The sequence below is a fragment of the Lathamus discolor genome, chromosome 4, assembly GCF_037157495.1.
Source record: "Lathamus discolor isolate bLatDis1 chromosome 4, bLatDis1.hap1, whole genome shotgun sequence".
NCBI lineage: Eukaryota > Metazoa > Chordata > Aves > Psittaciformes > Psittacidae > Lathamus > Lathamus discolor.
In genome coordinates, this window is record NC_088887.1 from 121717571 (window position 1) to 121743508 (window position 25938).

At 44.4% G+C, this 25938-nt stretch overlaps 1 protein-coding gene across 6 annotated transcripts in view; it reads right to left on the bottom strand.

Moving 5' to 3' along the window:
- Positions 1 to 23553, bottom strand: part of SYTL2 (synaptotagmin like 2) — a 51863-nt gene extending 28310 nt beyond the window's left edge. For 3 of the 6 annotated variants that reach the window (XM_065678841.1, XM_065678840.1, XM_065678835.1), the window contains exons 1-3: positions 23456 to 23553; positions 9732 to 10160; positions 737 to 885 (exon numbers count right to left, since the gene is read on the bottom strand). In XM_065678841.1, coding sequence (XP_065534913.1) covers positions 737 to 885; positions 9732 to 9832 — 250 coding nt within the window. In that variant the 5' untranslated portion in view covers positions 9833 to 10160; positions 23456 to 23553. Of the gene's footprint in view, positions 1 to 736; positions 886 to 9731; positions 10161 to 11517; positions 11579 to 22693; positions 22733 to 22941; positions 23015 to 23455 lie in introns of those variants that run through there. The other 3 variants (XM_065678837.1, XM_065678838.1, XM_065678839.1) reach the window with 3 other exon arrangements.
- Between the last annotated feature and the right edge of the window lie 2385 nt (positions 23554 to 25938).

Consider the following 25938-nt stretch of genomic DNA (forward strand, 5'->3'; position numbering starts at 1 on the left):
CAAACACAAGGCATTGTCTTCTCACACTCTGATTTTCTTAAAAGAAGAGCTTCAGAATATAGTATTTATTATCAAGTGAGCCCAAAGCTCATCAATATCTCAATTTACACACAATATACTACTACCTATTTGTACTATTAAATTAGTGTCTGCAACTTATCTGGTACATGAACACAATTGGCTTTAACAGACACTTCTAATAGATCATTTGGGGGCACCCACCATGATGTAGGGGATGGTGAATGTATTTACAAGTTAACGTGGACACAGGGTGCCAGGTCTGGCTGCCAGAACTCCAGCACAGATTTCAGTAGTTACAGCCTCTAGCTCATGGTGCCAACCATTGAATTTCAGAGGTCTCAAGCAGCACCCAAAGTCTTGGAAATTTATACATAAAAAGCAATTTCCTCAATCTCTGATTCTTTGCATGTTCCAAGACAGCTCAGAGGGCTCAAGAATGGAAGTAAGAAGGCATCAGGAGTGCAGGGAGCTTTTAGTCCTACACAGAAACACAAGCCAGTCCCTCCTGTTAGCAGTCATCACACAGAATCTTCTCTTTAATGGGGAGAGGAAAGCTTACACTGTAAACTCATGGCAAATATCTTTTTTTTTTTTTTTTTTTGCATAATTTTTTGGTTATGGATACCAATATTCTTGTATTTCACAGACAACAGAGTTTGAAGTTAGCAAAGCAAAAATCAGCCTTTTCAGAATGAAATGTAAAGCAAATGCTTACCAGGATGTGCAGGCTTCCGGCGCATGGAAGCTCTGATAATATCTGCTCCATGTATCTTATCTCTGTGCCTCTTGGACTTGGCTTCATAAAACCACTGCCCACTCATGTTCTTGAGCTGAACATCATCCTTGACTTTCTCTGGTAAACGCCTGAGGAGGGGAAAAAGGAATACATGAGACACACAATCTACTTACCTGTGTTAACAGAATCGGATTCTGGGGGCTTTGGGGCAGCGGGTTGTGAGTTTGGGGATTTGGTTGGCTGGCTTGGGGTTTTTTCATGCTATCTCAGCGCACCTTTTCCATCTTGTGGCCTGTTAGTTCCTCAGTTAATTATGAAGGATGACAACGAGCTGGAAAGAGAAGCCTCAGCCCTGTTACCCTTAAAGCTTCAGGTAAAACAGCTCTTAGAAAAAAATATGTATGTTTTGCCATGATAAATTCTTAAGCAGAGAAAGCTCTGAAGGACTCTCCAGTAACTGCAGATCTTGAGTTTTGCCTTCAAAAGCTAGTTCTCCAAGGATAAAATTGAGATAAGCTAGCAGGGCAGCTTTAGAAATCTCTGTCAAAATTAAGTCTGTGGCTTGTCTAGGGCTCAGAAGGTGCCTTTTTAGGCTCTTCATGTGGCACTGCTTTTATGCACACATCACAAAAATGTACTGGAAAGATATTTCCATTTTTTCCATAGGTTACACAAAGATCCTTGTACAAACAAAAGTTACAAAGGAAGACAGCAACTCACAGAAGAAACAGCAAAATAAGTTTGCACAGTTTATTCGTCTACAAATCACAGAATGGTTTGTGTTGGTAGGGACCTTAAAGCTCATCCAGTTCCACCCACCCCACTAGGGGAAGGGACACCTTCCACTAGACAAGGTTGCTTCAAGCCCTGTCCAACCTGGCCTTGATCACTGCCAGGGATGGGGCAGCCACAGCTTCTCTGGGCACCCTGTGCCAGCACCTCAGCACCCCCACAGGGAAGGGCTTCTGCCTAAGAGCTCATCTCAATCTCCCCTCTGGCAGGTTAAACCCATTCCCCTTGGCCTGTTCCTATAGTGCATGTAAAAAGTGGATCCGCCACATAAACTGCAACCATTTTAAATACTGTGAAGCGCATCTTTAATAATTTGCTTTCAGGCTGCATGGTCACTCTGCTTCTAGGAAACATTCTTTGAGGAGGCTTTGTTTGCCATTTGAGAGGTTGCCGTCTTTCCTCTTTGGGAGCATAACATAAAAGGCATTTGCTCATACATGACCTGGAGATTAACCTGCACACCAGGAAAGTTACTAGAGAGCTTTGCAGAGAACTTAATGAAAAAGTCAAGTCAGACTTCATCTGCCTTCTCTGTTTATGTCCTTTCCTGCAGCAAACAAGCTAATAACAGAGCTCAGGGGAGAAACCAGCACAAATCAAGATAATTGGAGACTTTAAGACCAAACATTGTCCACATTGCTGTGGGATGCTGCTATTTTCTACAGGCCTGACAGCCAATCATGGAATGGTTTGAGTTGGAAGGAACCTTCAAAGGTCATCTAGTCCAACCCTAAGGAGGTTCATGCCAGTTTTATTTTGTCCATGAGATTAGGAGAAGGAACTTCCAGTGCAACCAAGTAGCTCTGATGACAGTGTTTATTGTAGGTTGCAGATTTGCCTGTCAAGTACACACAACCATTCAAAGCAGAGAAAGGGCACTGAGACAGTCCCAACCACACACTAAGACCATTCTCATCTATCACTCAACTTCTCCTTCATCCAGAAATAAAAAGGCTTATTTGAATGCATCAGCTCTATTAACATTTGAATACCTGAACGTCTTTTAGGCAGTACTGTCAACAGTCTGTCCCTCCTGGGTGTTTAAAGAACTTCCCTGTCTCCAATCAGCTACACACAGTTGAGGCTGCAAGGAGTTGAGGTCACCATTGGCATTTGTAATGCCAAGATTCAACAGTCCATAGCATGACTGGGCCATTTAACATCTGGCCCTTCCTCTTGCTTATAACTCTAAGAGCCAAAATACACACTTCTCATATGCTGCAGGTCTTCCAAGTTGGAGCAGGAACAGAGCAGTAGCTTCTCTCTGTCCTCAAGCAAACACATTACTCAGGTATGAGCCAACTCCTTGTTGCTCAGGCAGTTTATGAACACAGCCAGCAGGAATAGTGGAATGCAAGCAATTTTTACACAGATGACTGCTTCTCCCTTTCACCTTCTTTCCCATGTGTTATTTGTCTTCTCAGAACAGACGCTCCTTAGGGCTGGGGATGGGCTCTTCAGCTGTTTACACAGCCTGCAGGGCAAGCAGAGCTCTGACCCCAGCTAGTGCTGCAGGGCAGTATGACAGCACATGCCAGGGGAGGTGCTCTGGAGGGATGGCACTGAGTCACAGGACAGGTATTCAGTGCTCTCACCCCGAGTCAGTCTTTTACCCCAGACACTGCTCACTCCTTTCCCCTCTATTCAACCACTGAAACTAGGGTGTGGTAGAAGAGCTGTATGTCACCTCACACCAATAGGTCACTGTAGAAGTGGCTGGGACTTTCAAGTGTGTCAGCCTACGTACCTGCTTGTGGGACTCTCAGAGTTTTGACTAACCTAAGCAGGACAGAGAGAGAAGATTTGTCATAGCTCTGGACTCATTAAACATCACCCATGGCCAATGTAGCTGGACGGAAGCAAAGATCAGGCACCTTGCTCCCACCCATGCTTATGGGGTTAGCTGTACCTTAACTTCACCACCTCAACAGACCTTATAGACTTTGGGAGGTAACTGTGCTTCTAACAAAGGTACAAACCTGCTCTCCATCTACAGTACTTCCTTTACAAGTGACCTGTCTGGATGATAGGGTTTGTATGGTAAGAAGTGACAGAAGCTCATAACTTGCAAACTACTTTTACCTTCTCTTCTCACCTTCATAGCACTTGACTTTTGCTAGTGTGGCTTACTCATTTACAAGAGAAGTATTTAGCGTTTCAGTCCCATCTTTTGAGGAACTAGAAACAATATTAAAGCTTTTCCCAGGCATTGCCTAGCCACAAATAAAGCAGCAGTTTTCCACCCTCAGACAGTTAGTTCTAGGTCTTGGCAAGAATAACTTTCAAGCAGCCTGTGTGCACCAGGACATCATAGACTTGTTGCAAAACTGAGGTTAGAGACTGGAAGTTTTAGAGTGCTGCTTGAATTCTCAGGGTCTGCTACGAGCAAGCCCTACCAGCAATACCAAACTGCTGGCACTGTGTGGGTCTGTTTCAGTGCTAGGCATTAGGCTGTGACTTATCTTGAAAGGAATTGTCGAGAAATGAGGCTGCAGCCAGGGATTTCCAATGCTACATGTGCCTCCCCGCACACCACAACAAGGTTAAAAGCCAAGAGCTGATTCTACACCAGGCTCCCAGTCAACAGAAAGGCAAACCATGTTGCCATTACCTTGTTTTCCTCTTGGTACCAATGAACTAGAGGGTATTCGGATTAAGATTCAGATTGCAGGCTCAACTGGCAAGTTTGCAATTAGAAGAACATGTAATAACAGCTTTACATATGTTGTAAGCATGTATTCTGAGTCCCTCAGTGGTCTCGTGTAATGCCAGTTAACCCAGGTTGCAGTTTTCAGAGTGAAACAGCTTAAGGTTGTAAAAGGGTAGTGCTTGTTTCTTTTATAGAAACATTAAATTTAACAAAATAAAAGTCAGTTAGAAGGAATTAACTCCAAATCCTCTTTAAAAGTAAGTCTGAGCTCACCCTTTACTTAATATGATTTTCTGACTATAGAGTTGTAGTATGGTTTCGGTTGGAAGGGACCTTAAAGCTCATCCAGCTCTAACCCCTTGCCGTGGGCAGGGACACCTTCCACTAGAGCAGGATGCTCCAAGCCCCGTCCAACCTGGCCTTGAACACTGCCAGGAATGGGGTAGCCACAGCTTGTCTGGAGAAGCTGTTCCAGTGCCTCACCACCCTGACAGGGAAGAATTTCCTCCTTGTATCTAACCTGAAAACCTTCTATCTAACCTGTGCCTTGGTGAAACACTTGATGGCAAGATGACAAGACTTTCACCCCCCAGGGCATTAAGTACTTGCAGGATTACATGGAATGGGCACACAAAGCAAGTGTCTGACATTCCGCAGGCAAACAGAAAACCTAAATGTGCATTAATGGGGTTGTTTCTCCTACCTCTGGAGAATCTGATAGTGGGTTAAGTCACATGGTACCACTGCAAGGCAGGAAATCTATACTTACTGAGGCAACAGACAGAAGTTAAAAAGTCTTATTAGTATCCTCTTTTTCCCTTAAGCACACTCTTCTACCATCAAAATAAACTCCATCCACCCTGCTTTGCTGGCTGTTCCAAACAAGCATCATCCAGTCAAATTAATCCATCTGCTACTAGTAGACAAGTTAGCAATCAATACTGGGAAGAAAAGGTATCAGCTCCTGGTTGTCCTGGTTTTGGTTAGTTTTCTTAATTTCATCCCAGCTAAAACCAGGACACCAGTGCAGTCCAGTGTTATCAAGACCAGTATGTAGGGTCTCTTCCTTAACCTCACCAGGTTAAGATGAGAACAGTCCTGCTTTTCCTACTGGCATTTCATAAGGGGGCTGTTCACTGTTCACAGACCAGGGCAGTTCACTGCTTCATTGGTCTGATAAACCTAAGGGGGTATGTATCCTCCAGAGAGCTTTTCTGCATCCTCTGTGGTTTCTGCCAGGTTCATGTTTGTCCAGGTACAAATGGAGACTTGGGCACAAAAGGACTTTGCTCAGGACAGAGTGGGTTTTGTTTGTTATAGGTTTTTTTTAATACATCTCTGAAGAGCAACAACAAACCTCCCACCAAATCCACAGTCAGTCTTATATCAGTTGTCTTTGTTAAAAAGGAGAAACAACAGCATGCACATTTTGCTAGAGGATAAAATTATTTCCTGGAAAGTCAGATTTGGTGCTAAACAATATCCATAAGAAGGAATTAATCCCAAAAACATGAGCTTAGCCTTTTCCACCTGACCAGGTGTTCCTTACAGCCTAAAGAGGAACATTCTCCTCTGGGTGTATTTAGGTACTTACATATCTGAGAAATCAGTGACTAAATGCCACTTGATACTTTTATTACTGCCAGTTCTCTCAGATATCCTTTATCCTCACCCATTTTTAAGCTGCTAAAGCTATAAAAAGAAGTAAACACGGACCAAGTTTCATATATTTGAAAAAGGCTGCTGCTGAATTGATGTGCTGAATCCTGTCTGTCTCTGGCAATGGGAAATGCCTCTGAGCTGCTTCATCTCGTGCAACCACCACACAAAGCCAAGCAAAGGAAGGAAGGAAAGCACAGGCAGCAGACAAGCATCAGCTTATCCTCCTCTGGGGTAGTACTGCAGGATGTTCAAGATGTGATGATATAGCATTGTCTCCTTTAGCACATATGCCCAGCTTGAAAGAAGTGAGTCAAGCACAGGCACGAGAAAAGAGCTTACAGCTTGTCCCAGGTCTGGCTGAAGGCAATCTCCAAGCACACACCTTCGTGTAGACACTCTGACCTTTATACCTGCTAAGTAGCCCTGAAGTCCCTGGTATGACCACCTCAGAAGGTGCCTCTTTAGGATGTTCATATAGCACTGTTCTTACACACAAGTCCCAAAAGTGCGCTGGAAAGACAATGCCATTTTTTCCATAGGTTACACAAAGATCCTTGTATGAACACAAATTACAAAGGAAGACAGCAACTCACAGAAGAAACAACAAAATAAGGTTGTGCAGTTTATTAATCTACAGATCATAGAATCACAGAATGGTTTGAGTTGGAGGGGACCTTAAAGCTCATCCAATTCCAACCCCTGCCACGGGCAGGGACACCTTCCACTAGAGCAGCTTGCTCTAAGCCCCTGTGTCCAACCTGGCCTTGATCACTGCCAGGGATGTGGCAGCCACAGCTTCTCTGGGCAAACTGTGTCACTGCCTCAGCACCCTCACAGGGAAGAACTTCTGTCTAAGAGCTCATCTCAATCTCCCCTTTGGCAGGTTAAAATGACATTCAGAATACACTAGACCTGTATGTCTGGCTCCCCCAGTGCCACAGTTCAGCTCAACCCAATACCTTAGATATATCCCACCCTAAGCAACATCTTTGCAGTGCCACACCAATGTATGTATCCAGTGGTTTGGCACACAGCAGTCACCACCCACCACACAAACAACTCCACATTTTCCCCTATCATTGGCCTCCTCAGTTTATACAAGGAGCAAACAATCCCCAGCATGGCCCACAGCAGCACTGCCAGGTTCTGCTGGGAAGAGCCCAGAGAACCCTGTCACAAAAGCAACCACAACAACTTCGTGCCTCAGACACTGTGGTGCCAGGGGCCACCTGCTCCACCACAGGAGAATCACCCAATCACAGTCCAGAACTTCACAAGATAGATATATTTCTGTTAGTCTTTCTAAAAAGAGCCTCAGACTGTGTTAGTTCTGAACGATACAACTGTATAAAGAGTTAGGGGCTATGCTGAAGATACTGTCAGGGAATTCGGTTGTGATTAGCCCACTTGTGTTCAATACCCAAATCCCAGCTGAAGCAGAGGTTCCTGGACAGGAATGAGGACAACAACAAAGCCAACAATATCATAGAATGGTTTGGGTTGGAAGGGACCTTAAAGCTCATCCAGTTCCAACCCCTGCCATAGGCAGGGACAACTTCCACTAGAGCAGGTTGATCCAAGCCCCATCCAACCTGGCCTTGAACTCTGCCAGGGATGTGGCAGCCACAGCTTCTCTGGGCACCCTGTGCCAGAACCTCAGCACCCTCACAGCTGAATATGCTGAAAACCAGCTTCTAGTCTAGTGTTGAACAGGCCAGGGATTAAAGCAGAGTGCCCAAGGAGGCTGCATGGGGCAGCCTAACCAGCATGGTCTTACTACAGGTAAGTAATATTAGGAGCTCTTTTCAGAGAGGGAATTCCATCAGGTGGTGTAAAATTCCACTAGGAAGTGCTCAAAGAGGATTTTGTCATGTTTTTTTGTCATTGGGGTTTGTCCCCACTCGAAGAACATGGCACAGGTTGCTGTGAACACCCTCCAAACCTCAGAATTCCTTCTAGAGGGAAAACGATCTCGTTAAAAAGCTTCCATTATATACACATACAAACATCACTTTGTAAGGGTGTGATGTTTGTGTGATGACATTCAAACCCAGATCTTGGAATCTTCCAGGTGTGCAAGGCTGTAGAATTCAAACTAAAATGCTGCAACTCCTTGGCTGGAGATACAGTTCAAGCAGTGTTTTAACACATAAAAAGCAAGCTCCATGTGCCACATCTATGCAGAAACATCAGTTTCATACGTCAACTTCCAACTCCTCAGAAGTTACAATATTAAGATGCCAGAAGAGACATTTCATCGTTGAGGGAAACATGGTGATTACAGGCTGCGACAACCTGCAGTCCCTTCCATTTTCCACCACACCCTCTTGAACTACAATTACAAGAGACCAAAGAGAAGTTACACAGACAAAAATACTTGTCAGCAGCCCTTTCAGACCACTACTGAGAGTGGCTTTTTGATTTAATCTGTTCCAGGAAGGGTTCCTTTCCCCACACGCTGTTTTCAAACTCACATCTACAATTACTTCCCCTGAGCAGTCTCAGACCTGGCACTGATTTATCATTACAAGACTGAAGTCAGTGTTTTTATACCTAAAGAAAACACCCATTCTATTACAGCAAAGTCACTCTTCTGCTTTTTTGAAACAGGAGACAAAACTACATGGTGAAAACATCTCCTCAGGTTGCATTAAGATAGTGGGGAAAAAGAACTGGGGAGTGTTGCCTGTAATAATTTTACCTTCAGTCTTCAGAGAAGCAAATAACCTTGAGAGTAGAAGCACTGTTAACTAGGAGAAGCTACTAGTTTGCCATTTAGTGCTCTTACTCTGAAAGAAGCAAGAGTAATAACAACATGATGAATGCACGCTGACCAAACCACCTATCTAGTGCGAGGTGTCCCTGCTCATGGCAGGGGGCTGGAACTAAATGATCTTGAGGTCCTTTCCAACCCATACCATTCTATGATTCTGTGAAAATTCTGCCCAAGCAGAGACCTCCAACATCATTTTGTTTTACAGCACTTCGACCTTTCAGTACCTATGGCCCCATTTTTCATTATCTGGCCACTTGTCATTTTGTGGACCCTGTAATAGATACTTTCCTTCACAACAAAAAAAAAAAGAAGCTGACTATTACAGTGCTCATTCTTGAGCAGGTACGTATCTCTATTAGCTGAAACCACTACTTGACTGCTATTTATAGCTGTGTAAGATGGCTTTCTCAAAGCCATCTGGGCAATGCTGCTTTCCATGCATGCATTTCTGTTCATGGCAATTACCCTAATAGTAGCTCTAGGAAAACCTCCCAGCACAGAAACACTCTAGAATAACCCCACATTGCTCCATCTGTGACACCACAAAGAAAACAGCAATTTTCTGCTTCAACCACAACTGCAAGAACAGCTCTTGGTAATGAGCACAGTGCTGGTACCTCCTCTGGACTGCAGGTGCAACACTCCATGCATGTGAGGTATAACTTCATCATTCAGACATACTGCTGACTACATCCATACTGACTTTGGGATGATTCTTTTGAATCAAGTCTCCCCACTTACTATCCATTAATTCAGTTCGCAGAGTTTTTGGTACATGCAAACTGAATGCTGTTCTGAGGAACCCAAGCCAGGTTCATATCAAGCCACATGTGCACCAGCTGTGCCTGAGGGAATTGTAGGAGTCCAAATCAACACTTGGCTTTTTGGCCAGCAATAAATCATTTGTGTGTTAGAGGCATTTCACCCAGAGTCTGTGCTAAATCTAGTCCAGAGTAAAAACCTCCAAACCACATAAACAGTGCAATATTGGGCCATCAGCAGCAACTGGTTTTATCTACTCCTATGCTCCAAGTAACTTGCTGTGCGAGCTGTATAAGTCTTCCCAGGACAACCAAGGGTGTTGGATCCCTTACCTGACTCTCTCTTCTTCAGCTCTTTTAAGCTCTGCATCCCGTTGCAACACCTTCATTATTGCCTCTTGTTCCTCCTCTGTTAGGAAGCTTAGGTCAATCATCTTGTGTGTGCAGGGTAGAGTGTTCAGGAAGCAATTAAATCCTGCTGGAGAGGATAGTCTTGTAGACTGCTTTAAAGGTACAGAGGGAAAGTGTTCTTCAGCAGGTACTGAGAAAGCTGGACCAGGTCACAGTCAATGGTTTAAAGAGCCCCAGATGTTGCTGTCTTGGATATGCATGCTTCTCTAGATGAGAGGCTTTGGGGTAAGTGTTGCATTCCCACTCGCCATTAGAATGATGTCTTCCCAGCTTGTCCACTCAGCTCTGCTTCCTGGAGTAACAGTTCACTAACCCAGCATATCCAGGGTTTAAGAACAAACAAAACATCCCCTAAAAGAGACAAGAAAGAACAAGCTGGAATATCAGGGATCAGGGAAGTAGATTATATATGCATTGTTAATTAAAAGAAACAAGTTTTGCAGTGTGATTAAACTACTTTGTGAAGTTCAAATGGTCACTTCAAGTCAAACCTGTTTTACAGGCCCCTTGAATGAGGTAGCCATGAGAATATATTCCCTTCCAATACAACTCACACCCTAAAACACAGAATCAAGTGTTATTCAAATGATAACATTTTAGGATAAGTCATTTTTAAATTATTCTTTAAGGCAGCAGAACAATTTGGAGGATAGAGAAGGAGAAATATGACAAAACATTTTTGTCATATTTCACTTTTCAACATTCATTTAAAGTAAAAAGAATAATAGCAGGTGGTCACAAGTATTGACATCACATTGAAGAGAACATAAGAAATCTCTGTCTGTGGCTATCATACATGGACAGACAAGAACCAGATAGTGTGAAATAAAAGCCACTGCTGCTTTCAGCCTTGATTCACAACGAAGCAGTGAACTGGGTGAGGCAGCTTAACATTCATCTGCAACATTCACCTCTTGCCAGCATCTGGATCACTCCATGAACCCTCTTCACAAGGGCTTGAAGTTGGATTTTGATTATTTAAAGAAAGATTGCCTGAACCCCAGGAACAGAAAACTTAGAGGGGAAAAAGCAGCCACTCGGGCTAACACTCATACACTTGAAAGCTGGTTTATTTATTAGCACATTTCTAGGACACCATTTGCAAGTCACCAAGCAATTAGAAGGAAAGAACCATCCCATTAGGACAAGCCATGGAACTTTGGGATCCTACTGCACTCATGCATGCCTTGCCCTTCCCTCCATACCTGCCTTCCCACTTCAAGTGTTCAGACTCTTTTCCCCTTCCAGGAGATCAGAAAGGCGGGAGCCATCACCAGCCCTGGAGGTAAAACCCAGAGGAAGCTATGGGAACCCTGCCAAATGTAACATGTTGCAGCAGCGAGATGGGAAGAGGCTGGGAATGTGTTAGGGGAGCTTGTATGCTCTAGTTCAAGACTTAAGCAGAGTGTTACCCATCTGCTGCAATGCCTCTTCCTGCAGGATTTTGCCTTCCATTTGTAACAAAGCTTCTCATATGCTACTCGAACCAAAAGCAACAGGTTTAAGAGATTATTTCCTCAGAATCCCTTCAAATGAGAATTCTATAATAGACTTGACCAAAATCCTCTTTCTCCCAAACACACACAACACTCCTCACTGAAAGGTCAGGTACCAGGCTTGCAAAGGCAAGTTTCTTACAGTGAACCTTCTAAATTTCCTACAAGCTGCTGCATGGAGCCAGCACTGCTATTATGTTCTGACAAGTTACCTTGAGCTCAAGAGGAAGGGAACCACTCGAGTCCTTTCCCTTTCCTCTGGACCAGCCCCTCCTTTGGGAAAGAAAGTCAAGGTTAGAATCATAGAATGAAATCGTATAATAGATAGGATTGGAAAGGGCCTCAAGATCATCCAGTTCCAACCCCCCTGCCATGGGCAGGGACACCTCACACTAAACTACGTCACCCAAGGCTTCGTCCAACCTGGCCTTGAACACTGCCAGGGATGGAGCCTTCACAACTTCCCTGGGCAACCCATTCCAGTGCCTCACCACCCTCACAGTAAAGAATTTCCTCCTTATATCCAATCTAAACTTCCCCCATTTAAGCTTAAACCCGTTACCCCTTTTCCTATCACTACAGTCCCTAATGAAGAGTCCCTCCCCAGCATCCCTATGGCCCCCCCTTCAGATATTGGAAGGCTGCTCTGAGGTCCCCACGCAGCCTTCTCTTCTCCAGGCTGAACAGCCCCAGCTTTCAAGGTTCCCATAGGCTGCAATACAACTTCATTTACAAGATATAAATGTAACTTTTACTCGCATTTTGCCACTCATAGTGTGTAATTATGTGAGGAATGTGATCCCATGCAAGCCCAATCACTGTCCTATAGAACATATGGAATAATTTCTACATAACCATCTTGAGTATGTGGAATTCAAAGTCATGCAGTAACATGAACCTCACTGCTTTATTGAAACCAAACTGCATTTATAAGCAGTAATTTAAAACACTGTTTTGCCTCTTTTATAGGCCATGGCTCCAGAGGACTATTCACTTACAAGGCAACCCCAACTGTCAAAGACAAACTTCTTCCCAAAAAAAACCACAAAGGGAGCAGGGGGGAGGGCAGGGCAGGGAGTCAGCTGTACCTAGTGTAATAGCTCTAGGTTACAGCCCCATGGATGTAATGGAGCCAAAGAAATAAAAGAGTTTGAATTTACTGTTAGAAGCATCCCTAGTGACAACCCTGGTGAGAGACAGAAGAGAAGTAGATGCTGGTGTTGGGCAGATCCCTATTAGGCCGTTCCTATCACAACCACCCTTTAGGTTTGCGTGTGTCCGCCTGAGGCTTCTACAGTCTGATATCTGCCATCTGACAGACAGGATGCTGACAATGTATTGATCAGAGGAGCACTAACATTACGCAGCGAGTCATTGCTCTTGCTCCTCTGGCCATAGGCTTCAACCAGGAGATCAAAACAAGATACTGGCACTTCCCAAAGGGAAACTTCATCTCTCAAGATAACAGTGTCTCTTGCAGGTGAGGAAGGCAGCTGCAGCCAGGTTAATTATATTCCTCAACTGCCTTCTGCATGTGGTTATGTCTAGCAGCCATATTTATCTTCTCCATGATTGTCATTGTGATTTTGTGCCATGAGGTTCATATATCAGTATCTCAAACAACCTGCCATAGAATTATAGAATCACAGAATTCTATAATTCTTGGGTTGGAAACGACTTTAAAATCATATAATTCCAATCCCCCTGCCATGGGAAGGGACGCCTCACACTAGACCGTGTCGCCCAAGGCTCTGTCCAATGTGGCCTTGAACACTGCGAGGGATGGAACATTTACCACTTCTTTGGGTAAACAAAGAAATGTACAAGTCCTTAACTGAAACCAGAGCAGATTTTAGGCTCTGCATGAACAAGAAAGCCTCTTTCTGTGTTTGATGAACTCTCAACCTCAGGAGATGCACAGACAAGTGAGTGCAAGGCTGACTTGCTGCAAAAGGTTGTTAGCACTGATTCCAAGCATATTCCCAACAGCTAAAAACTGTTGACTTAACATCTATAACCATTGCCTTCCCTCTCTTCAAATCACCCACTACCACCCCCAAGCTCAATTCTTTTGAGTTCTTTCTGGACACTTTTTTCCTCCTAAAACTCCTATAAAAACCAAAAAAGAACCAAGAGGTCTCAGCAGCTGGATTGGTGCCATTGCAAGTTTGAAGTTTTCCTTTGTCAGGCAAGTTTTCAGACTGAAATGAGGCTGAAAGGAGACTGAAAGCTCCACAGTAGGCTGATTAAATCATGGAAACAGATAGAAATACCACATTGATTGAATTCTGGAGAAAGGCTGTCATGCTGTAGACTGACATTGGTGAGTCTTGGGATATTAGGCATGAGTTTTTCCTTAAACATTGAATTCAAGTGAAACCACATAAAAATCTTCCCTTTCATAAGACACTTCTAATCCCTGTAATAAACAGAAACATGAAATTATGTTTTATGTAATTCATACATGAAAGCATCTATGTTTTGGCAATTAAAGGAACAGAAAGAAGACCCAAAATATAGTTTACACACACACACACACTTAAACTGCTCACGACTTCCAAATGCTTTAGGCCAGGCACTCATCCGATAAAGTTATCTTCTAGAATTCCTCAAAGCCTCTCAGGCAATTGTACACATCAACTCCTTTAAGTAAGGTTTCATACTGTTCTTAAACTCAAGTCATAACAGCAAGACAACCTTGTCCACAAACTGGTTTACCCTACAGAGAGCAGTTTTTTTGCCTCCCCTGCTGCTTTCTCCCAAATACAAAAGAAGAATATTAATTCAAATACTGCATCCCAAGCACCATGAAGTATCAAATTAAGATGTACCACAGTCCTAGTTTAGATTTTAAAGTTCTCACTCGGTGTATACCTGTGGGATGTAATAAGGGAGAGGCAAGGAAGAAGCTGGAGTAGTTTGTCATGGCTGACATTAAGTTCATCAACAGGATCAGAAAACAAACAGCAGAACCCCAGAGTCAGCTGCTCCAGCCAAATCAACCAGACTTCCTTTTGCATGCAGAAACCTCATAATAGCCTCATTTACATTGCAAAATCACATTTTGAGTGCTTCTTGCACAGTAGCCTTAAGTTGCTAGAGCTCTGCTGGAGAGAATCTGTCTCACAGCCAATGCCTTCTAACAAGAGGAAGAAGGTGACAGACAACCCTACACTTCTGGCTGCTTTCACACCCCTGTTTGTGCCAACTCCTTTAGTTGAAGAGTTACCCCACATTCCTGGTTGAGCAGTGACTCCCACTTAAAGGGGGCTTACAGGAAAGCTGGAGAGGGGCTTCTAACAAATGCCTATATGGACAAGACAAGGGGGAATGTCTTTTACCTGACAGAGGCAAGATTGAGATGAGCTAGTAGGTGGAAGTTCTTCCCTGTGAGGGTGCTGAGGTGCTGGCACAGCGTGCCCAGAGAAGCTGTGGCTGCCCCATCCCTGGCAGTGCTCAAGGCCAGGTTGGACACAGGGGCTTGGAGCAACCTGCTTTAGTAGAAGGTGTCCCTGCCTGTGGAGGGAGTTGGAACTGGATGAGCTTTAAGGTCCTTTCCAGCACAAACCATTCTATGATGATCTTCATCCCATAAAGCATTCAATTACAAGTAGCCTATTGACTCTGAAAAATGAGAGGATTTGGTTTTATGCATTTGAAAGCTACACATTTTCCTAACTTAATTTCTCCACTGCTACAACATACTAGCACTAGCAGAGAAAATGAATTGGAAGTCCAGAGATAAGGCAACAAGAAGCTGAGGAAGACAGATAAATGCAATTGTGTAATGTAACAACTTGCATCTGCAGAGAAAGTCGTTCTCAGAAGTAACTAAGTTTGGCCTGCACCCTTGCTCAGGAAATAATAACCTTTTCTTTGAAGCAAGGAAGCCAAAGAGAACACGGAGAGCAGTGAAAGCTTTGTGGAATTGGCCTCTATGACCCTGGGTGGTCACATTAGGCAGTAACAGTACTTTATGAGTCCTACAGCTTTGCAACAACAAACACATCATCACTCTCTCCTGAACAAATCTGATTCTCCACTGACAGTTAAGCTCAGCAGTCACGGGTAACTCAACACCATTCAAGGCTTAGAAAATAGAAAATATGATTTGTCTGTAAGTACATGAGGCAAATCCCACAGAGAGAGAACAGCTAATTGAGCTAAATGCCAGTGTTGGCACAAGCACAAGTAGTTTAAGATGGAAATGAACATATTTGTACAGAAGATAAGCGGATGATGGATTTCAGTTTGAATAATGGAGAAAAAAGACTTAAAGAAGGACTTAAGTCACCTTCCAGGAGAGTTTTAAACAATGGTAAGGACGTGAACTTGAAACAAATACAAGAAAGGCTGCTGTCATTTTAATTCTTGAAAGGGCAGAAAGGACAAGATCATCCAGGATTCATCAGGGTTGATAGCGATAGGACAAGGGGTGATGGGTTTAAACTTAAACAGGAGAAGTTCAGGTTGGATGTAAGGAAAAAGTTCTTTACTGTAAGGGTGGTGAGGCACTGGAACAGGCTGCCCAAAGAACTGGTAAATGCTCCATCCCTGGCAGTGTTCAAGGCCAGGGTGGACAGAGCCTTGGGAAGCATTGTCTAGTGTGAGGTGTCCCTGCCATAGGCAGCGGGTTGATACTGGATGATGATCTTAAGGCCCTTTCCAAGCCAAACCATTCTGTGATTCTGTGATTCTATGTTTCTATACCTGTAGCCAATCCAGCTGCTCTTTCAAGAGGTATTATTAGAGCATTTTCCAAATGATAACAGTGAAGTGTACACAGCATATTGTCTTTCCAGCAGTCTGAAATTAACTTAGAAAATAGTGTTTGCCAACATGTACGTTTAGTCAAGAGGAGGTAGAAAAATTCTTATCTAGCTCATTGTGAAGTAGGGAGTGCTGGAGGAAGAGGGACTTTTGGGGATTATCTATAGTTAGGCAGCATTGAAGTTGCTCTTATAAACACAGCAATGCTTCATTTTAGTCCAGTAATAAAGCTACATGTTGATACTCAACAAGCCTTGCTCACTCCTTACCCTTCCTTAACAGCACCAAAATGATCCCTTACAGTTCCAACCTGCAGAATAATTATAATCCTAACATATTGTCACTGGCAGCTTTCTGTAATGGTCTTCAGGCAGCTGGAAGAGGAAGAAATGCAACTACAGCAATAAAAGCACTTAAGAATAATTTCAGTTTTCTCCAGGAACAACTTCTCTGTTGGTCCACAGGACTCTGTCTGGTAAGAAGTCAAGACTTTCATCACTTTGAAGACTATAGAGGCAAAAGATGGTTGTGTTTTACACAGAACTGACCCTGACCAAGACAGCGAAATGTTAAGAACAGAAAGAGGATAAAAGTTAACAACTGAAAATTGGAAGAGAAAGGAATAATTTGTTTTGGTTGTAGCCTAATCCCTCTAATCACGTATGGCAGCTTGCCAGTTCTTTCATATGGCTTGGATACTGGCAGCAATACCCAGGAATGTCAATCTCTGCACATATTATAGTATATAACCATGTACCTATTACGGTATATAACCATTAGGCCAGTGGTTGTGGTCTCTGGAATAAGAGGTTTGTAAATTAAAGAGAAGCTTCAGAGAAACACACCTACATTTTTCTTTTCCCTGTGAACACTCTTTGTCAGACTAACTATAGATGCCGTTTATTTCACATTACCATAAGTATAAAACTACTCGAAAAGAAGTAACATTTAAAGCAGCCTCAGAATTAGAGATTCCAGCAATTTATTAGCACTCACATCAACATCTCTCATTCTAAACTCTGAAGTTCCTCAAATCCAGTTGTATTTCTTTGCACTTCATACCACTGGCACTTTGTCGTGGTTTGATCCCAACAGGCACTCAGTTTGAATTCATAACAGCTCCTTCACAAGAACTTCATTTTTCTAAGTTGCTAATTCAACATAAAGAGTTAGAATATCAAGAATTACAACACAAAGACTATTTTCTCAGGGTAAGAGACTTATAATAATGAAGGTGGCTCAGTCCTCTGGATAGCTGAAGGCAGAACACTGTCTATTCTGTAACAACTATTCTCATCTCCCTTCACACTGGGACTAGACTCCCTCTCAAAGCAGAAGGGGTGGAGAGGCTCACAAGACACAAGCTCCCACTGGCACTTTCTCATTCTTCATGCCAGCATTGGCATTAGAACACTCAAGATCCAGATTTCATGTCTTGTTTGAGCACAAATTCAACTAAAGTACTAAAACATTTCAGAGAGATTGGAAGCACACTGATTACTTGGTGGGAAGTAATCTCCTGACCATATATATGATGATCTGACATGCTTCTTCCCTTCATATTGATGGTCAAAGAGTAGTGCTGAAGAACTGGGAAAAATCCCTGATGTTAAAAGTGTTGTTCTTGGGTTTAGCAAATCTTAGCCTAAAGCAAATTAAAGTTACAACAACCCAAATATTATTCCAAGTGTAAATACTGGAGACTTCAGGGGAATTATCCTACCTTTACCCTGTTTCCTTGCTCTCCTACTATTTAGCAGGTATTTGGGTACTTTTTAGTCAGGATTCTGTTGTGGCAATTATACCACTCTGGACTGGAAATGGGCAAAACAGTGTGAGTAATGAACAAGTATTTCCTACCAGTGGCTACTGGGAAGTGACACACTTCCTGCATCTTGCTTAGATAATCTCTGCTATCTGAAAGCAAAGAACTGAGCTGCAGTTTATGCAGTCACTGTGTAGTTGGTACTCTATGCTTAATGCAGACTTCCTAGCAAGAATTTATTAAGGTGCTACCAGCACTAGTGCAAAGAAATTCATTAGAGCACTGTGTGCAGTTCTTGTGTCCTCTACATAAGGACATGGAGCTGTTGGAGCAAGTCCAGAGGAGGCCATGGGGATGATCAGGGGACTGGAGCACCTCCCATATGAAGACAGGCTGAGAAAGCTGGGGCTGTTCAGCCTGGAGAAGAGAAGGCTGCGTGGAGACCTTAGGGCAGCCTTCCAGTATCTGAAGAGGGACTCTTCAACAGGAACTGTAGCGATAGGGCAAGGGGAGATGGGTTTAAACTGAAACAGGGGAAGTTCAGGTTAGATATAAGGAATAAATTCTTTACCATGAGGGTGGTGAGGCACTGGCACAGGTTGCTCCATCCCTGGCAGTGTTCAAGGCCAGGTTTGACAGTCTTGGGCAACATGACTTGGAGTGAGGTGTCCCTGCCCATGGTGGGGTGGGGGTGGAACTGGATAATCTTAAGGTCCTACCCAACCCGAACTATTCTATGATTCTATGTTACAAATAGCAAACATGAAGTTTGAATTCAAATATTTACTTAGACTAATGCTCACTGCTGAGCTGACAGAGAGTTTGTAGAGCAGTTTCAACCTTGGACACCAATGGAAAGACTTTCAAGTCTACGATTTCTGAATAAACACCAAAAAAAGTTTATTTCAAAGCCTGTCCACATAACTTTATCTCACTGTTAGGGGAATCCATTAGTCAGTATCTATTGCACTCCTGTGACTTAGTTTCAGAGTCACTGCTCTCACTCCTCCTTTGAGTGGAGTTGATGAGCTGGTTGAGCAAGGACAGCCACCACCACACTGATTTTCTATGTTTGTAAGACTAGGAACCCAAGGGTTAATAGGTTGCCCCTTTTATGCATCACTAAAGCACTGCCACAGCCAGCTCCTCAGTCACTGGTGGCAGCACATTTCCTCTACAGGAGGGTGCACAATACAGTGGTACAGATTGAGCACAGAAATGCCAGAGCAAGAGGGCAACATTTTAAATCATCTTTGCCTCCCCTGATGGCAGCCACTAATCTTAGCTCCAGAGCAGCTTTGCCTGTAGCCCAACACAGAACTGAGATCACACAGAGTATTGCAGAAGGCACACCATCATTCTCAGACGCAAACTGTATAAACAAGAAGCTGTGGGAAATAAAATCATCCCTTACCTAAATCTCTCTCATTTGTCACTGCAGCCCCCCTACTTTTCATCTAACAACTTGTTATTGTAAGTACAGCTCTGTTTAACTGATTACTACCCTGCACAATGAGACAGTGAACAAAACAAGCCCTTTGGCTGTCCTTTCTCAGGAGATGACTGACTAACCACTGGCCTTAGACACTCACTCCTGCAAGTGTTTAAGGTTAAAATTACCCACCTAATAACTGATGTAATCTGAAGGCTACTAAGGAAGCTTCTGTCAAATAATTTGGTCCTGAGGCCCACACCTACTTGAAAGCAGGGCCTTATACAGAATCCAATCACCAGCATAAATTAGGTGCCAGAGGGAAATAAAATATTCTTTAGGAGTCCTGCAGTCACAGAAACAGTAAACTAAAGAGGGTGGTTAAGAAAAGCTGCCTAGTCTGCAGATAGAATAGTCACAACCAGGTCTCATCTCAGTCACCAAAATTAACTCAATCTTTGCAATTAAGTTTTTATTTCAGTCTTACTGTTGGCTTTTTTAATAGCTATGTTTAAAAAACCTACTATAGCTCCTTATTAAGGGGAAAATCAACCATCTTCCCATGCATAAAGACGTTTTAATGGATAGCTCCATTATATGAACATTCCATCTGCTAGCAGGTTGAGTCTGGCTAAGCTGAAACCAGTAAGCAGCAATGTCAGTACTCCTTAATAGTGATATTAAATGTCAAGAATAACAGGAAGTCTATCAGCCATGAAAACTTCACTCAGGAGATTATTTGCACTGCTGGGCTGCGCTGTATCATGCAAAGCCCAGTCTTTCCCCTGCCTGGTACCAGTTTCACTGAATATTGATGGCCAGATGCAAAAAGGATGATGCAGTATGATGCAAGGAGCCTAAAAAGTCACTACACCCAGTTGCTACACGAGTGAGAAGCAGGGAACAGTTTCTGTAGCAGCCTGTAGTTGCACTGCATGAGGTGTGGTGTCAAATCATGTGCATGAGTGGGAATTGCCCTATAAATGCTGCTGAATGGCACAGGAATAGGACAGAAGGAACAGAAGTTGTGTCTGACATTTTCTTAGACACAGCAGAGTTCTGAGGCTGGGTTTGGAGTATAAAACCTGTCCCTGAACAGGTATTTAACCTTGCAGGAGTGGTTCATCCTCTAAGGGAACAGTTATGCAAGGTGTTAGCTCTGCAGGAAGCAGACAAACCCAGAGCCCCCCAAGTCACTAAACGTAAGAGGATCCAAACTCACACCCCTAAAGGTTTCACTTTTAACCCTTCCTGGGGCAGCACTACCACAGATCACACCCCGTATCTCACAGAATGACTATTAAAGTGATATCACAGCCTTGCAAGCAGAAATAGAAAGGTACACTTCCAGTCAGGCTGCTATATCACAAATCAAACCCTCACACACACATTCTCTCCCTGTCACTGTCAATACAATAAATAGAATAAAGTTACATGTAGCAAGGAAACCTCATACCAACAAGTAAGAATCTAGCGCAGGGTGTTACTGTACCCAGGTGAGTTGAAATGACTCCCTACCACAAGAATGAAGCACGAATAAGTCTGCTAAAATCAGCTGTCACTCACTCACTTTGTGCCCAAATAAGCTAAAGGACTGGAGACTACTAATATAGTAAATGCAACAGTACTGGCTTGACATAACAAAAAGTGTAAGTGTTCTGGAAGAACAAACTAAGGAGCCTCCTTAAATTACCGTATGAGACACCTAAATCAGCTGACTTCAAATACAACAGGGATTAAGCACCAGAAAGTTAGCGACAGCTTTTGGTAGTTATCTGTCAGACAGCCATCCTTGATGAAGAGTCTGGTTCAAAACAAGTCACTATTGACTAAAGACTGACTTCCAGAGGACAGAACCAACATTTTAATTAAAGAAAAATAAAATTGAAACCTTTTTTTTTTTCTACTGAGAGACTATTAATTTCTTTCATGTTTCCCTGCAAATAATGCTTTCTCATAAGGTTGTTTGGGTTTTTTCATTCTCTCCTATTCCCTTCCCTCATGAACACAAGGAAAAACACAAGGTAGAAAACAAGTAATTTGTTTGACTTCATTCCACTCTTTTGCTTCCTGGTTCAGCAGTTAAAAATCTCACCTCCTGTGCAAGCAACAAAGGTTCTTTCCAAGGATTAACTTGGAGCAGTACATCCACCTGCGAATCTGGCAAGTATCTCCTGCAGAATAACAGGAGTTTACTCCAGAGAGTATCTCTGTCCATGGTCTCTACCCAGGGCTTTAGAGAAAAGATAGATTGACCTTTTTGCCACTGATTTCTGGGGGCAATGGAGTGTTGTTTACTCTGCCCTTACCAGCATTAGTAAACAAGGCCTGAAGACCTATTTCACTGAATTCTAAAAGTCTGACAGTGAAACTGGTAACACATTATTCTGGGCTGCAAGAGATGCTGGAAGGTGATCTCTTTAACATGAGACAGGTCCAATGACAGCTTCAGAAGATTCCAGAACATGCCTCACAGCCAAAGCAGGGGCCTGGCTGGACCCATAAGGCAGAATCAGACTAAGCAAGATGCTTATTATTTTCTTGTCTTAAACCTAGACATAAGCACTCTAAAATATGGTACTTCATAAGAGCATGTAGGCATTTTGTGCCACTGTAACATTAGTAGTATTTTACTACATAGCTATGCATGAATATATGAATAACACATAGCTGCAAGAGGACAAAGGCTTGCAGTGAACTTGCCCAAACAGTGCAAAATGAGAGCAAAGGTGTCAGGTGAATCCAAAAGAACAAAGAGAAGATGGGTCTGATGAAACCGGAGTCATCTTGCAAAACAAATGAGAGGGATGTCTAGCAAAACTAGGGTAATTCTTACTCCCCAAAATAATACAAACTGTGTATGAGGCAGATGAGATCACCCCCTTTTCTCCCAGGGGAGCAGCAAGGCGCATAAAGCAGTAACAATAAGCAAAGAGGGATGGTACTTCATGGAAATCACAAAATGCTCACTTTGATTCCAGCTTCTCCTGACAAAGAGCTTTCAAGTGCTTTACTTTGACTTTGGCAACTGAAACCATCGAGGACTGTAGTCACCAGTGCTAAACACAGTGCACCAGCTCCAAGGCATTGTATACTCCTAGGCTTACTACCACTTGTAGATGTGATTGTTTGGAAAAATACAGTAATAATGACTGATGATAACTGAGGCTGGAAAACTGTATTGTTGCTATGTATTAGTTTGGTAAGGTGGTTTAGTTCATTAGTCTTTTTAAATACTCCATCACAGAAGTCTCTAATTCTCTGATATATGAAAACACATGTTCTGCTGCAACACTTTGCTTCCTTTATCAATCAAAATGAAGTTTCTTTTCAGAGCACCCTCTCAAGCATGGTTTAAGTCCCCCTATCTTACACTTTCGACAAAGCTCGAAAACACTTCTTTGTCCCCAGATTAAGTCACCTTTAGCCTGCAATGGCAACGATAAAAACAGATCCTTCTGCTCAAACAGGAAAGACACAACTGAGCGTGTTGGACTCCAGGGCCAGGTCCAATTCTACAAGTCATACCAGAGACAGCGTGGAAGATGCAATTAATTTAGTGTTCTGAAATGAAAGGTGATTAGAATCTCTCAGCCGAGATCTAAGCGCCCTCTTTAAGCGAGGAGAGTCCCTTTACCACACCAGAAGCTGGGTGCGGGCAGGCTTTACCTCTCCTCGGCTCTCACTGCCGGGCTCCCTCCAACAGCGCAGCGCTCGGCTCCCTTTGCAGGGCAAGGCTGCCCTTCTCCACACCGGCTCTCGGATCGCTTCTGAGGAAGGTCCCTGACAAGCGGCGCTTCACCACCGGGTATTAAACAGGGTGAGCTCTGCCCCGTCCTCAGGGAACCGGCCCCGCAAGCTCACCACAGCAACCCCACGGAGCCCGGAGCAGCCCGGCTGCAGGAAGCTTGGAGCCACGGCTCCTCATCTGCCAACACGCTCACCCCCAAGCTGCCCCAGCACTGCGGGCACGGCTGGGGCTTTATGCATCTTTGAATTAGGAAGGCATCCCCCAGCTTCCGAACCCCCCAGGGCAGCCTCACCCTCCCGCCGCCGCAGCCCCTTCCCGCAGCCCCTTCCCGCAGCCCCTTCCCGCAGCCCCTTCCCGCAGCCCCTTCCCGCAGCCCCTTCCCGCAGCCCCTTCCCGCAGCCCCTTCCCGCAGCCCCTTCAGTCACCGGTTACCTCCTCCCGGCCACAGCCGCGTCCCCACTCCTCTGAGGGGAAGGGAGTCGGTGGCGTTGGCAAAGACAGCCCCAGCCCGCCACGGCCGGGCCAATGGCGGCACCGCCTCCCTCAGAGCGGGGCGGGCCCTGCCCCGCCCGGCCCCGCCCCGCCCCGCCCCGCCCGGGCCGCAGTCATGTCCGTGCCTCCGGTACCGGAGGGACCGGGGCGGTTGGACGCTGTCCTCGGTGCATGGGGAGCCTCCGGGGTGGGTTTAGCGGGCACGCTCGGGGCAGAAGCTCACAGAAGCCGGCTCACACCGCGGTGTGAAGTCCCTCATGAGGTCCATGCCTCGCTGAGGCAAGTCAAGTCCTTCACTTTACCTGGCGATAGGCAACTGAAGAGGTGCGAACACACGCCCCTGTTTGCAGTAGATACAGGTAGTGATAACAGAGGTTTCAGTCATCTGTTTGTCCAGGAAGCCGCTGTAAGTGCTTTTCTGTTTGCGTAGTGGCACAAAATACACATGCCACCATTGCAATGGATGGACCTCCGGCAGCCAAGGCACCAGGCTGAAGCTAGAGGAGTCCCTCCAGGAGCACGGTGATGGCGCCGACCTCCTGTGGTGAGGAGAGCAGCCGTGGTGGTGTGTTTATAGCATCATAGAATCAACCAGGTTGGACAAGACCTTTAAGAACATTAAGTCCAACCATTACCTCAGCACTGCCATCACTAACCCACGACACTGAGGGACTCATTTACGCTTGCAGGGACGGTGACTGCAGCCCTGCCCTGGGCAGCCTGTTCCAATGCCTGAGCACCCTTTGATGAGGAATTGTTCCTCACCTCCATCTAAACCTCCCCTGATGCAGATTGAGGTCGTTTCCTCTTGTCCCATCGCTCGTTCCTTGGGAGAACAAACTGACCCCCACCTCACTCCATCCTCCTTTCACATAGTTGTAGAGACTGATAAAGTCCCCCCTGATCCTTCTCTTCTCCAGACTGAACCCCCCCCCCCCTCCAGGTACCTCAGCCATAACTCATCACACTTGTGCTCTAGACCCTTTGTTGCCATTCTCTGGCCCTGCTCCGGCCCCTCAAAGTCTCTCTTGTAGTGAGGGGCCCAGAACTGAACGCAGGATTCGAGGTGCAGCCTCACCAGTGCAGAATACAGGGGGATTATTTCCCATTATGCATGTTCCTCTCATGGCACTTGCTTTATATTTGGATTCTAGTTCAGGGCAGCTGGAGGATTTCAGCCTTCACTGTGCCTGCCTTGGTCTCACATGCAGCCTGGTTTTAAATTACTTCCCCTTTTGTCCCCAGCCTGAGTCTACTCAATCCCCAAATTCTAGATCATAGAATCATAGAACAGTTAGGGTTGGAAAGGACCTTAAGATCATCCAGTTCCAACCCCCCTGCCATGGGCAGGGACACCTCGCACTAAAACCATGTCACCCAAGGCTCTGTCCAACCTGGCCTTGAACACTGCCCCAACTTGGGCAACCCATTCCAGTGCCTCACCACCCTCACAGTAAAGAACTTCTTCCTTATATCTAACCTAAATCATCAGTATGAGCTTCCTGCTAACCATAAACTCTTTTGTTTCCCCTCCTATTCAAACTCGGTCATGGTGAAGCAAATTACTGCTTTTTAGAGAAAAATTAGTAAACATGGTGTTGGTATAAAGGTTTGGTAAATTATGTGTCTTTTCAATTTCATGTAGTTCATATGTGGCCCTTCCTGATAACAAAATCAGCGACTGGATCGTGCTTTTTGCAGTAAAATTCTGGCTCAACAAGCCTTTAATAAGGCGTCCACCCAGTTTACAAGGATCAAAGTGAAATGGAGACCTTGTGAAAGCTTAAAACTTGGTTTCTCCCCGCAATAATCTTCATTCAATCATCTCTCATCCACAGATCCTGTTTATTCATCCTAATGCGGCATGAACTCCTGTTCAGTGCATGTCGTGGTTTAAACTGAGCCAGTGGTTTAAACCACGACAGTGCAGAACAAGAAACACCGTTTGGTACATTAATTAGAAGTGGGTCCTTTCTGGCATTCTTGGTCCATGGCATGGAACGTATTTTCCTGTTGTGTTAAATATCTCTTTTCTTCACCACACCCCCCCCCCCCAAGCAGTCCCAAAGAAGAAAGAAGACGGGCAAAACAGCCATTTTACACCAGGCACACTGTATTAGCTGGTATGCTTGGCCCCTGGCGGATGGAAATGGAACTGATGTTCTGTTTTGCACAAACCCTTTAAATAAGAACTTCGGACCCAAGCATAGAGAAAACCAGGTTCTTGCTGCTAGGAAGCTCCAGATGGCAAAAGCCTCCAGCACTGGGACAAGTGACAGCTGTAAAACTGTGTGCAGGGTGTGTGTTGTGTCTGTTAGAATATGTGTTCTCTCCTATAATATTCAGTTTAGAGATTTGTTCTTGAGATAGATTCAGATGAAATCTGTGGGATTACGTACACAAGGGCTGTCCCAGGTCAGACT